Genomic DNA, 14,330 nt, shown 5'->3' with positions numbered 1-14,330 from the left:
CTGAGTCTTTCTTGTGCTGAGTACTTGCCTTGGATGGGTTGTCTTGGGGTCTTTGAGTTACTCTACTTGAGCCTTGCCTACCTCTGACCTCCTCTGTGGCCAAGTGAGGCCTTTCCCTACCTACTTCAACCCCAGTCTCATCAGATGGCTTCAGTCCCAGTGGTTATAAACACTGTTGAAACATCATAACATGTTTTGTCCTTTGGGAAAGGCTGTCAGTTCAGGACAAATTTGTGGGCATTTGAAAGGATTCTCTAGTAAACTTTGTAATTCTGTTTTCCATAGAATCATTAAGCTAGTTGTTCAGTTCCTTCCAGTTGAGGGACTGTTCATAAATTCCTATCATTTTACTCCTGACTTTTTTCAACAGGCGTTTTAAAATAAGTCTAGTTACTCTAAAATGAAGGCCATTGCTTAGGTGCTTTGGTTAAAAAATGTTATGAAAAATCCATGAGCTGTCAAGGGAACAGAGCTCAGGGAAGAGCAACTGTTTCCATGCATGGGAAGCTGCAGGGATGTGCACCAGAGGATGGGAACATAACAAAGAATTGGACGTGGCATGTTCAGAAAGTCACTTTCCTGCTCAGCACCTCAGCTTCTTCACCTGTCTAGAAGCCAAGATTTACCGAGACAATGGATGGGAGTCGTGCTAATGGAGCTGAGAGTAATCACACATCACTTGGTGTGGTACGCAGTGATATCATCCATCCATCCATCATCCATCCATCCATCCATCCGTCATCCATCCATCCACCCCATCCATCATCCATCCATCCATCCATCCATCCTTCCATCCATCCATCATCCATCCATCCATCCATCCATCCATCCATCCATCCATCCATCATGAGATTTCTCAGCAACATAGAGCCAGAATTTGTATAAGGCTATGGAAGTCTAGAGTAATGTCTTAAGCCCAGGTCAGGTGTCTTAACCCACCAACTCACAAGCCCCCCAGCATCAGGGAGGGCACAGGGCACTCTCATACTTTTTGCCCACACCTTACCCATTGCAGTCTGGTCTTGCTGTGTCTGGGTTGCCCCATTCATTCTCCTACTTGATCTTTGCAGATGGTGCCAGGACATTTCATTTCTGACCCCAAAGGGTTCTGTTCGTGTTAAAAGGCTGCTAAGGAATGAGTCGCCTTTGTTCTGGGCCTGACTTGATTACTTTTTCTCCTTTTTGATGAAGGACAGTTTTGGTCTAAAAGAAGAGATAAAAGGGAGAGCAGGGTGAGGCTGATGGTTCAATTGACAAAGTGCTTGCTGCCCGAGCATGGGGACCTGCATGGGGATTCTGAGCATTCATATCAAAAGCCAGGAGTGACAGCGTGTGCCTGAAATCCCAGCGCTGGGGAGGCAGAAGCAGAATGATCCTTAGGACTCACTCGCCAGCTAGTTTAGCTGAATGGGTGAACACCAAGACCAGCGAGAGATGCTGCTGCAAAAAAATACGGTGGAAAGTAACTGTGGAAGATACCCAGTGTTGACCTTTGGCCTCTGCGTGCTCAATCACAAATGTGCATGTGCACCTGTACATATAGACATGAAAGTGTACACATATATCAGAGGGGGGATGGGGGAGGGGGAAAGAAAGAGAGAGAGAGAGGGAGAGAGAAGCCAGCCAATAAAATAGAATAACAGGAATTACACAAATGCTGGTATGTAGCAATTTCCTTTAGAAATGACAATCCCCACAATATGATGAAATGCCTAACAGGAGGTGGGCAAAGACCCACACAGAGATCACCCTCCCCAACTGCTGGGACCTCAGCTACTCTGAACTCCACCTGGTTCTCCATGCAGGACAGTGTCAGAACGTGGAACTGCACTCTGGGAGTTGATCCTGTCACCCATTGTGCATGTAGACAGAACATCTCTGGCCAAGGATTTCTAGCCCACACCTACCTCAGGGCAGAAGGACCCAACTGCAAGGAAGACATGGCAGGTCGGCCTGGCTGGGTGAGGATGCTAGAGGAAGCTTAAGAGAGATGCAAAGGAGAAAGTCAGAATGCATGGCACATGCTACATTCCACCAAGAGAAAGATCCCCTCCCCATCTGCTGCTCCTCCTGTACTCTTATGGGGATCAACTGCTGTGAATAGGTCAGATACAATATTGGCTTCTTATTCATGCTTATTTCTAGAATAGATTTTTTGTCATTTGAGAAAAGATTTTTATTTAACAGATTATGTACTAAAGGTGTGTCATATGAAAAAACTAAAAGCATGGAATAATACGATTAATTATTTTTATAAACATTATTTAACCATTTTGTGTCTTAGTTGCTGTTTTATTGTTCTGAGAAGAAACCACGCATGAGGCAATTTATCTAAGAAAGCATTTAATTGGGGCTTTATTCACAGTTTTAGAGTCAGCCCATGATCATCATGGTGGAAAACAGACAGGCATGGAGTTGGAGCAGTAGCTGATGTGGGATTCCCCTCTGTATGCTGTGAATATGTTTTATTACCATTGGTTAATAAAGAAGCTGCTTTGGCCTATAGTAGGACAGAATATAAGTAGGTGGGAAAACTAAACTGAATGTAGGGAGAAAGAAGGTGGAGTCAGACAGACACTATGTAACTGCCAAAGGAGTAACATGCCAGCCCTGGTAAGCCACAGCCTAGTGGCAATACACAAATGAATAGAAATTGGTCAATTTAAGATATAAGAGCTAGTTAGAAATATACCTAAGTCATTGGTTAAGCAGTGTTGTAATTAATATAGTTTCTGTGTGATTATTTGGGTCTGGGTGGCTGACAACAAAAGAGCAGTCTCTGTTTACAAGTAGTTGAGAGCATTACATCCTGATCCACAGGTGGCAAAAAGAAAGACACTAGGCCTGACATGGACTTTTGAAACCTCGAATCCCACCTCTTGTGACACACTTCCTCCAACAAGGATACACCCCTAATCCTTTTCAAACCGTTCCTCTCTCTGGTGACTAAGCATGCAATTATATGAGATCATGGGGGTTTGGAAATGCTTTGCTTTCCTGAATACCAAGTGGCACCTTGTTGTAATAGCATTGCAACCTGAATATAGGCCCTGACATTCTTACTTTTTGGTTATTCAAAAAACATACTGGTATTCTTGGAAGTTAAAAAAAATGAATGTTTATGAATGAGTGTAATTAGGAATATATTTTATCTAAAGTTTTAAGAATTCTTCTCTTTCTCCTCCTCCTCATTCTTCCTCTTTTCCTTTTTGAGACAGTGTCCCTCTATGTAGCACTGGATGACCTAAAACTCACTATATAGACTAGGTTGGCCCCAAACTCAAGAGATCTGCCTGCCTTTGCCTCCTGAATTCAGGGATTATATAGATGCACTACCATGTCTGGCCCTATTTTATTATTCTTAATTAGGTGTGCCTTGGTGTGTATATGGCATGTGAGAGCAGGTGCCTTCAGAGAGAGAGAGAGAGATGTCAGATCCTCTGCAGCTAGGGTTATAGCAGTTGTGGCTGCTGGGAGCTGAACTCAGGTCCTCTGCAGGAGCAGTACACATTCTTAATCACTGAGCTATCTCTTTAGCCCAGTAATTGTTCTTATTTGATGGCAATTAGGATCTAAATTTAGAGGTATCTTCATTCTATATAAATACATATTTTCATAAAATAGCTATGATCATAGTTTTATGTCTTTTAGGTTTTGAATTATAATGGCTGCACACATGGTTTAAATCAGTAAGTTGTTATTGGGTTTGAAATTTATTATTAGTATTCAGAGGGTGCATTGTATTAGCTTCTACTTCTGTTGTAAGACACGTTTTGATGCAAAGCTATCTGCTTTCCCCTTCCAGGGAAGGGACTGGGCAAGGGAAGGTGATATCAAATGCTGTAGGGGTGTCCTGAAGACCTGGTTTTTATGGGAGTCTTATTTTCTTGTCTTAGGAGATTTTTCATCTGGATATAATGTCAGCTATATAGACCCATGGAAGTAAAAACAGATTGAAAATGAACACTAGAATTACATTTGTACTGACATTTCCTACCTCAGAGAAGCAGAAAAGGGGCAACCCAATTCCTCCCCCAAGCAAAAGTTAACAACTGGGAAAGACTGGAAGGCCTTCTGGGAGAGGCTGTGTGGAAACAGAGCAGTGTGATGCTGCTTGGCAGTGAAGTCGGCTCCCAGGGGCTGAAGATGGGAAAGAGAAAGCATACACTGTGCTCCCAACAAGGGAGGCAAGGGCCAGGGGTCTTGTTACGGTCATGAGGAGCTCATAGTGGGAGCCTCCAGGGAGCAGAAGGTATAGGATGGAGACGCTGTCCAGCAGGTAGACCACGTGTAAGGAGAAAGCAGATGGCAGCCTCTTAGCAGAGATGGCGTGTGATGCCTGACATGGGCACAGAGAGGCTTATGCACCTTCCTCACGGGGCTGCAAATGAACCAAGGAGGAGGTGAGACTATCCAGGTGCTGTGCACAGAGCCTGCGGTGGGGGCTGAAGAAGTCCTCCTCACCCATCTCTACTGCTCCCAAGCTGTACAGCCTTGAGCAATTCATCTCCGCTGGAGGGCCTTAGGCTCTTTACAGTTACTAAGAGAATGGGCTAATATGGACCCTGGACTGCTCTCCAGTAGGCCAGGGAACTTTCGCAATCAGTAAAGCTCCAACTCACAGTTTTGGATTGAATTTGCCACGGCCTCCCGGGTCTGCTGAGGTCGAAACCATTCAACACCTCTGAGCAAGGTGAACCTTAAGACAGCGTGGTCACCTGAGAAGAAAAAAGGAAACACATTTAAACTCTAGAACATCATCCAAAAAACAAAGCAACCAATCTTATGGGAGAAAGCTCTTGATTAACACTCACAGGTCATAATGCCAAGGACGGGGCATTACTGGTAGGGAAGCCTTTGTGTCTGTGACCTGGGGTCTGGGCTGAGAACCGGAAGCAGAACTTGGGACTCCTCAGCTCATGTGACTCATTTTCTCTGATGACGTCTAATGAACTGGCCCTTCACTCTCTGCTGCCGGCCTTGAATCCCAGCAGAAGCTTCCCCTTGTCAGGGCATTTTAGAGGCAGAAGCTTCCTTAGGCCTTTTTCTTTTGTGAGTTTCCAGCTTAGCTGGGCAGGTTCTTGCCATGAGAGATTCCCCTCTTAACCTCGGTACTGACCAGGCCTCCCTTAGGTCTCCTTTTCTCTTTTTACACAAGACTTAGCTCCAACACTAAATTTCTGAGGACCAAAATTTCCATGACCAAAAGCAACTTGGGGAGAAAAGAATCTATTTCGTCTTAGAGCTTACAGTCCATCGTGAAAGGGAATCAGGGCAGGAACTCAACAGGACTCTGGAGGCCAACACTGAAGCAGAGGCCACAGAGCTCAGCCTGCTTTCTTACACACCCCGGGGCCACCTGCCCAGGGGTGGCACTGCCCCTGGTGTAGTGGGCCTTTCGGAATCGATCACCAGTGGAGAAAACTCCCTACAGACGTGCCTACAGGCTGTCCAATAGCATTTCCTCAATTGAGGTTTTATTTTCCCTGATCACTCTGGCTTGTGACAAGTGGGAAAGAAAAATGTAACTAGCACAAGGACCAAGGAAATACTGAGAGCGAGAGGGCTAATGGGGTAGAATGGTGTGTGTGCGCACGCATGTGTGTGTATGCGGGCGTGCATGTGTGTGTGTGTGCGCACGCATGTGTGTGTGTGCGCAGGCATGTGTGTGTGCGCGTGTGCATGTGTGTGTGTGTGCCCGTGCATGTGTGTGTGTGCGCGCATGCGTGTGTGTGTGTGCGCAGGCATGTGTGCACGCGTGCATGTGTGTGTGTGCACGCATGTGTGTGTGTGTGTGCGCGCATGTGTGTGTGCGTTATTTTTGTATTGCTGTGATAAATATAAAAGTGTTTAATTGAGTTTATGACGTCAGAGGGTTAGAGTCTATGACAGGGCGAGAGCTCACATCTTGATCCACTGCCATGAGGCAGAGGCACACTAGGAAGGGTAAGTGACACACCTCCTCCAACAAGGCCACACCTCCTAGTCCTTCCCACACAAACAATTTCACCAAATGGGGACTAATACTCAAAAATATGAGCTTATAGGGGCCAGTCTCATTCAAACTACCATATATATGCAGTATATACACATATATATGCACACACATATACACACACGCCTATACACACATATATGTTATATAAATACATATTAATAATAAATATATCCCATTAGTCGTCATAGCACCCAGAGACAATCCTACCAATACTTTTACGTTAATTTCTAGTTTTCTCTACCTTTTCATAAAATTATATGTCTATGTGTGTATCTGTGTATGCATGAAAACATGGACATTTATGACCACGTACCTAGTTTTCATACTTAACTCTATAAAATAGATACTTCTTGAATAGTAAGGTTTCTATGGCGACAATTGGAAGGGAGCCTCTCAAAGAGAGCCGAAGAGGTCATCATTGCCACGTGCTCAACAGCTGAGCATCCTGGGAGCCCCTCATTACTGATGTGACATGCGATAGTTCCCAGAGGGCCAAGTTAAGGTGCTGGTCACTGCACTAATCACCACCTTTGTGTTCTGTCAGACACGTGTTCCCTCCTCACATGTCTCTGACTGGAGAAATAGGGCTATAGGTCTGAGGTGAACTTACCTCCACTCCATGGTGGGTACTTGTATGTAGACTTGGGAGGGGATCTTCCGTCCTTAAACTTTTTCCCCATGTACTCTTCATAAGAGCGTGCTGCCTTCCAGTTGCAATACCTGTGGGAAGAATGACTTCCGGTCACACAGAATGGCTGGAACAAATAAGGGCAGCTTGAGTGAAACCAGTCCTTCCAAACTGTGGGGGCGGAGAGGGAGAGACGGACAGACAGAGAGAGAGAGAGAGAGACAGAGAGAGAGAGAGACAGAGAGAGAGACAGAGACAGACACAGAGAGAGAGACAGAGAGAGAGACAGAGAGAGAGAGAGAGACAGAGAGAAAGAGAGAGAGAGAGAGAGAGAGAGAGAGAGAGAGAGAACGCTGCACTGGGATTACTGCCTACCAAGGGCATTCTTTGTCCAGGGCTCACTCCAGTGAAGGACTGACCTGCACACTGTGTGGGTGACTTCCTTTTGGAACCATAGTGGATGCAGTCTGTAGAGGGGCCACTATGCCCAGCCCAGGTTGCAGTCAGCTGTGCTCACCTGAGTGTCAGGCTACACAGCCTCCGTCTGATCCCTTACTAAATCATCCAGGGACCCAGTGGGGTCTCCACACGTCCTTTCCCGGCGAGATTCATCCCTTCCCTGATTCCTGCAGGCCTTTCCCTGGAAGATAACTGGCTCCTCAGAATTCTGCACTCACCATTGCTTCCCTGATGCTTTGGCCCCTTCCTCCCAGGACCCCTCAGTTGCTGAGACTAGGTTTAATGGTCTGCATTTGCACATCCTTTGCTTGAGGTGGGCAGGAGTGTGGGTCTTGCCAGCTCCCATCTCCCTGCTCCCCAAGGGTCTGAACATGTTATTACGGCTGCTTTGCTCTAACATGCAAAGATGCGTTGTTTACAGAAGGAAGGGGACAGGAGACTCTCATCCTGCTTTAAGCTCTTCCTAGGTGATTCTCAGCTAGTCTCTTGGCAACTCTGAACCTGTTTCCTCCTGTGTGAAACACAGACCCCAGTGCTTCGTTCCCACTGTCTTCTCGTGACACGGAGTGTTCATCTGTGATCACAGTTTGCCCACGGCAAATATCAGTAAGTTTACGAGCAGGTGAAGAGTCAACTTCAGAAACGCCACGAAGTAAATCTAAACTTTCTAAGGACATAGTGGGGATAGGGAAGCTGAGCACTAAGTTAAACAAGGAAGCACACATAGTTTCTAGAAGTTTCTGATCCTTCAAGAAGCCTCAAGATAAATTTCTATGAAACCCTGGATAGGAAAAGTAGAAATAAATTTGGAATAACAAGTAGAATTTAAAAGGGTTCGTTGCCTTAAATCTTAAACCAAGATTTTACGCTGCTTTAAATTTTGAATAAAATAACTTGTCTTAGGGATTGGACAATAAAAGTGAGTGACTGGTAAGCAACTTTATACCGGTATTTATTTATTAGATACTTTGTTTTTATTTTATGTGTAGGGGTGTTTTGCCTGCAATGTGTGTCTGTGCACCATGTGGATGCAGTACCCATGAAGGCCAGTAGAAGGCAGCAGATCCTCTGGAACTGGAGCTGCAGACAGTTGTAAACTGCCATGTGGGTGCTAAGAACTGAACCCAGGTCCTCTGGAGGAGCAGCCAGTGCTCTTAACCACTGATCAATCTCTCCAGTCCCTATTTGCTTTTAATATTTATTTTGTGAGATAATACAAGTACATCATTTCCCCCTGCCATTTCTTCCCTCCAAAGCCTCCCCTGTGCCCCTCTTTGCTCTCTTCTAAATTCACAGCCCCTTTTTCATTAATTGTGACTACACGCATATATGTATATGCACATATGTTGTTAACTATAACCTGTCCATCCCGTATAATATTACTTGTGTGTATATTTTTAGGGCTGACCATTTGGTGTTCTCTTCCCTGGGGAAGATGGTTTCTCCCACTTTCAGTATTTCTTAGTTGCCTGTGGTTCTCCGTGGATGGCCATAAGGACTCTCCCCTGACCACGTTAACATGTGTGTCTGTGTTGTCCTTGTTCAGCTCATGTCTGAGCAGTCATGTTGGTTCCTCTTTATGGGTATAGCTTCTGATGTTGCTAGGAGACATGATCCCACAAAAACTATACCTTTATTTTAATGAAGGGCACATTTAAAAAATGTACTTTTATTTGTGTGTGTGTGTGTGTGTGCCTATTTGCCTGCATGTACACCATATGCATACAGTACTCCCAGAGGGGACAGTAAAGGGAGCCATGTCCCCTGTAACTAGAGTTATATAGGTGGTAGGTGGTTGTAAGCTGCCTGATGTGGAATTGATTTCAGGTCTTCTACAAGAGCTCGTAACTGCAGAGCCATCTCTCCAGCTCCAAAGCCCCCCCCCCCCTTTTAATAACCCTATTAGCCAGGGTCAGAATAGGATATTAGCACTCCCATTAGGCGTCTGTGATGTTCTGAATGAAAATGGCCCCCATAAACTCATAAGGAGTGGCATTATTGGAGGTGTGGCCTTGTTGGAGTAGGTGTGGCCTTTTAAGAGGAAGTGTGTCACAGGGGTAGGTTTTAAGGTTTCAGATGCGCAAGCCAGGCCAGTGTCACCCTCTCTTCCCGTGGCCTGTCAATCTGGATGTAGAATTCTCAGCTGCCTCTTCCACACCACGTCTGCCTGCATGCTGTCATGTTTCCTGTTATGACGATAATGTACTAGACCTCTGAACTGTAAGCAAGTCCCAGTTAAATGTTTTCCTTTATAAAAGTTTCCAATGTCATGGGTTCTCTTCACCGCAATAGAAACCTTAATAAAGACAGCTTCCCTAGGGAAAATTTTGGCCAGCTATGGTATCATTGGGGTCGCACACCACTTGGGAACCAGGAGAGGGCTCTGATGGAAGCCAGAGCTGGCAGTCAGCTGAGACATCTCAGGTCAGATTCTGAGCACAGTTCTGGGCAGGACAGGTTATGAACCAGGGGCACAGGTTGTGTTTGGTCTGTAGGTATTTTTGTTCATTTAAGTTTTGAATTTTGGCCCTAGTAGTCTCCTTGTCAGGTTTTCATTCTGAGTTACTTGATAGATTTGTTTGAATTTTGGGAGAGCAGCAACAGAAAACTGAATATCTGACTTTTCTCCAAGGAACTGTGCCTCTGGGGTGGGTGATTATGAGAATTGGATAGAATGGTAAGCTGTCCTGGCCTGCTTCCTCTATGAGGTTCTTTATTATAAACAGTTCCTGCCTGGACAGACTTTGTCCCTTAGGAGCTATGGTCTACCTCATGCTTAGTGGGAAAGTCTGGGCACATCACATGCCCGTGATCCAAAATTACACAAGAGAAGGAGAGGTGTGGGGCCAGCATTCTGGCATTGATCTCTTCTGTTTGTCCCTTAGCTCAGTGCAGGACCGAGTGTAGAGGGTAGGGTAAGAGCAACCATCTTAGCTCCTCATAGAACTGGAAATTGTGGGACACAGGAAGACAGAAAACCCACCAGCTAAGAGAACTTAAGTACCTTTTCCAGAAGTACATGATGACAGGGAAGACAGACATGATAGCGCCATGGAAGATGGTCCGGTCTAGGTGGCCTTCTGTAATGGCAGCCAAGATGACATCTTTCTGAGATTCAGAGATGTTGACCTACCCACAGGATGGGAACATGCCATCGTTAGGGGCTCTAGGAAAGGAAAAGAACCTCTCTTGACCCCTAACGTCCCTTGAAATATCGCCTCTCCAAAAGGCAGAGCATCCTGTGGATTTGTTAGGTGGGCATCTTGTTGACCCAGGACTTATGAGGCACCCACCAATTCAGGCTTAGGGTTTTTATGGGGGAAAGGGTCATAGTGGAGCTGGAGACCCCTTACCCTCAGCTTTGGAGGGACATCAGAAATCAGGAAAAGCTTTAGAATAATGTTAAGTTTAGACCGCATCAGGATGATGTCATTCTCATTGTATGCTCTATTGATCTGCAGCACGTGAGCTGAACTCACCAGGTCATTAAATCTACAAGAGAGGCATATGGAAGAAATCAACAAGAGACGACAAAAGCAGGTGCTGGATAGGGTACCTGGCTCAGACCTATTTCTGGCAAGAAAAGGGCAGGACTGTTTCTGAGCCAGATTGGGGTGTCATTCACTCAATCTCAATACTTCCGTTAGCAAAATCTGAGCACAGGCCATGTGTCGGGTCATGGACCAAGTGCGTTGTATGGTACATTTCTTCACCACAATCCCCACCCCCACCCCTTCTTCATTTCATGGTCTCCTAGTCTGGAAGAATGTCTCACCTACGACTAAGTCAAGAACTTCAGGGCTCTCCTGCTGTTTGCCCAATCTGGACTGGCTGGAGGCCAACCCTGAGCTACAGGAGGAGTCTCCTCATGTGGGGCGCCTTAGGCAATGGCTTAGACTGCACCTCAGTGGTGATGTGGGGGGCACCAAAGCCTTCCCAGAAGAGTAACAGCTGGTTTCAGGCTTTTTGTAGTTATCTCTGGTTGTGCTACACCAGACGTTCCCAACCTTCCTATTACTCTGACCCTTTAATTCAGTTCCTCATGTTGTGGTGACCCCAGCCATAAAACTACTTTTGCTGTTACTTCATAACTGTAATTTTGTTACCTTTATGAATCACAATGTAAACATCTGATAGGCGGGGGGGGGGGGGGGAATTGGAGCAGCTGCAGAAGTGGCTGTGTACTGGCTGCTCTCGCCTCAGTTCCCATGACTTCCCTTAACAACCTTGCTAGCTCATAAACCCCCACTCATCCTTCAAAGTTCAGCCTGTCTTTTGGCTCCACGTTGGGGGCCAGCTTGGGCTGGAGACAGCCAGGAGACCCTAATGACGAAAGTGAACATTTTGCTCCTCACTTAGCCAGAGTCCTGAGAGACAACGCCGGCTGTGGACTGGGGCCAGGGCCTCTGCGGTGGGAGGGCATAGTCCAGGAACTGCTTGACATTTCCCTCGTATGTATGTAGTCAAATGTTCCAGACACTGAGATGGGAAATGTTTTGTTTGCTACCTCAGAATGCAGCTTACTAAAGGGGAACTAGAGATATTCTGAGCTCCCTGCAATTCTGCTGTCTAAGGAATGATTTTTACCAACTAGATTTTTGCTTCCCCATTTGGGGTGTATAAAGAAGAGCTGTGCCATTAACACACTGGCTGGCTTGGGTCAGCCTTTGCAGTCCGCCTGAGCCTAGCTCCTCTCACTATCCCTTTATTTCTCTTTCCTCCCTGCTCCTCTCCCTGGGGACCCTGTTTGGAACCCTGATAAGGCTGGTCTAGGTCATCTCCAGGGCCGAGACACTATGCCTGAGGACTCACCTTCGTTTAGCTATGCTCCCTGTGTCCAAGTCTACTGAGCACCTGTCATCATGGGAGACTTCCCCACCATTTATGTGCATGCAGCATGTGTCCTGAATCTGTGGGCTGATAGATACACATGTCTGTGATCATAGAGCCTGGGCTCAATAAGAGAGAGACAGTCAGTGAATGTATTTAGAGCTGAACCGAGTCCCTCCGTAGAGCGCAAGGGGTCAAACTCCCCTGACATGTGTATCCTGGGCATTCTGCACTACCTCGCAGCCCTGGCATGGTGAGTATGGACCAGAGTGCTATCTTTAGTTCACTCTTCACTTCCCCCAGTGGAGATGTTTTCCAGAACTTTCCAAATATTTTTTCTCGGTTGTCCTTTTTACTCTAAGTTTTAACTCATTCATATGACAGAGCAGAATCTATAAAGGAAAATGTTTATTGTTTCTGTGAAAATAGGATAGAGCAGGGCATGCCGGTGTACACCTGTCATTGCGACCTCAGGAAACAGGAGAGTTTTGTGTTCAGGTCAGCCTGGGCTACCAAGTCAGACCAGCAAGAGAGGGAGAGAGGAGGGGAGAGAGAGAAGGACTGAGTGGAGAATCTCTGAAGTGTTGAAACAAAGGCAAGTATTATAGCTTTTGTAAATTAAAAAAAAATGTTCAGTTACAGCAAAGGGAATTTAAATCACTGAGAAAGTTGATTTGAAACGTGGAAGGATTTGTTGAGGGACATAACCCAGTTCTTCAGCTCTCGCCTTGCGTGGATGTGAACCGGGTGAGATCCTGCCCTACAAAATACAGACCTGGACAAGCACACAAGCAAAATCCAGAAATACTGGGGTGTTTTGGAGTGATCATTACATTTTGGTTCCACTGTCGTGTTTTTAGCTGTAAGTCTGACCTTTAAAGCCTGAGCCGTCTGTCCAGTCCGCGTTCCACTTTTTAAAAACCGAATTGAGGGTTGGTTGACAGTCTTTGGGGCAGAATCTAGAGTTATACAAGGAAAATATATGGACTGCCTATTATCAAGTAAGTGAGTATGGATTAGCACATCTGACTTAAAGATAGCTCCTTAATGGTGCATGCACACACGCACGCATGTGCACACATACACACGCATAACAGTCTCTGGTTTTAAGTGAAAAACTCTTGGTCCGTGGGTGTTACATGATCAACATGATACAATTTCTTTAGTATTTATAAATTATAGGGAAAAAAATCTATTTACTGCCAATAAGTAAGTGCATTAAAACCTTGGGATCTCCAGGACATTGAAGAGAGAGATCTTTAGGACCCAAAGGAGGGTAGAAACTGATAGAGAGACAGATGCCCCAGAGATTTTCAGGACCATCTTCTCTGGCAGAACTAAATCTCTGTGCTTCTCACAAGTCAATCACTGTGGTTCTGATATGGCAAGCCAACTTTTGCTGGGAGGTGTGTGTGTGGGTGTGTGTGCACGTGCATGCGTGCATGTGTGTGAATGTGTGTGCTAGAGAGAGAGAACAAGGGAAAGAGCGGGGGGGGGGGGGAGATCAATGTCTCATGACTTCCTCTATTACTCGGCCTTAGTTTTTGATGTAATCTCTCACTGAATCCAGAGCACTCCTCGGGCTAGGCTACTTATAGGCTACTTAACCAGCAAGCCCCATGGAACCTCTGGCCTCTGTTTTCTCAGTACTAGAATTACAGATCTGCCCTGCTGTGCCTCGCTTCCCTTCACCCCACCCCACTGGTCCTCATGCTTGGAGGCATCTCCCCAGCACCTGCTGGGAAGTTTTAAATGTCAAAGCCTTGAGAAGAAAGATGGAAACTTACTTCTCCATTTCAGAAAAGAAATATAGATCATTAGCAGCAAAGTTGATAGTGATAATTCTGTGGCCAAATATCCGGCGTTTGACAAGAACGGTTTCTCCATTCTCTTCTGTGCTCCGGGAACCAGGGGATATTGGGGTGTGGCGTACTGATGCAGTCGTGGGTGATGTAGAAAAATCTAGCAGAGAAACAACAAGGAATTAGAATCTGGTTTGATCGTGCTCTCAGGTCCTAAGCCTTCACCCTGGGTGTGACCTCTGTGCACTCCTGTTTTGTAGCTGTTGTTAGTGTCATGCCCTACTCCTGGGTGCAGGCACTTATACTTGAATGACTGCTGAAGAAATCACCTGTTCAGGTGTTTGACAACACATATATAAAAAGATGATTAATAAAGTAATGAATTGCAAGAGCGATTGAGTGTTGAAGGCTGTTTTCATGGCACTTGCCTAACAGAAACAATCATGACTGTGACCATGCTAATTCACAAGACTTTCTGCAGAGACAGTAATAATTGTGCATGCAGACTCAATTTTTTAAATGGGAGTGTAGTTCTTGTTTGCTCGAAAGTGAGACTCTAGCCCTCTAACACACCTATATCTAAAGAGTCTGGAATGTAATATTGAGTTGGACT

General features: G+C 45.7%; 1 protein-coding gene across 1 annotated transcript in view; it reads right to left on the bottom strand.

The window, feature by feature from the left end:
* Positions 1 to 1,117: 1,117 nt before the first annotated feature.
* Rgsl1 (regulator of G protein signaling like 1) overlaps positions 1,118 to 14,330 on the bottom strand; it is a 61,708-nt gene continuing 48,495 nt past the window's right edge. The window contains exons 15-20 of the mRNA XM_041662455.1: positions 13,703 to 13,877; positions 10,439 to 10,577; positions 10,090 to 10,214; positions 6,609 to 6,718; positions 4,623 to 4,718; positions 1,118 to 1,203 (exon numbers count right to left, since the gene is read on the bottom strand). Coding sequence (XP_041518389.1) covers positions 1,118 to 1,203; positions 4,623 to 4,718; positions 6,609 to 6,718; positions 10,090 to 10,214; positions 10,439 to 10,577; positions 13,703 to 13,877 — 731 coding nt within the window. The remainder of the gene's footprint in view (positions 1,204 to 4,622; positions 4,719 to 6,608; positions 6,719 to 10,089; positions 10,215 to 10,438; positions 10,578 to 13,702; positions 13,878 to 14,330) is intronic.

The sequence above is a fragment of the Microtus oregoni genome, unplaced genomic scaffold (assembly GCF_018167655.1).
Source record: "Microtus oregoni isolate MIOR12 unplaced genomic scaffold, Mior012 000013F_ref0000133, whole genome shotgun sequence".
NCBI lineage: Eukaryota > Metazoa > Chordata > Mammalia > Rodentia > Cricetidae > Microtus > Microtus oregoni.
This window is presented reverse-complemented; position numbering and strand designations above follow the sequence as displayed.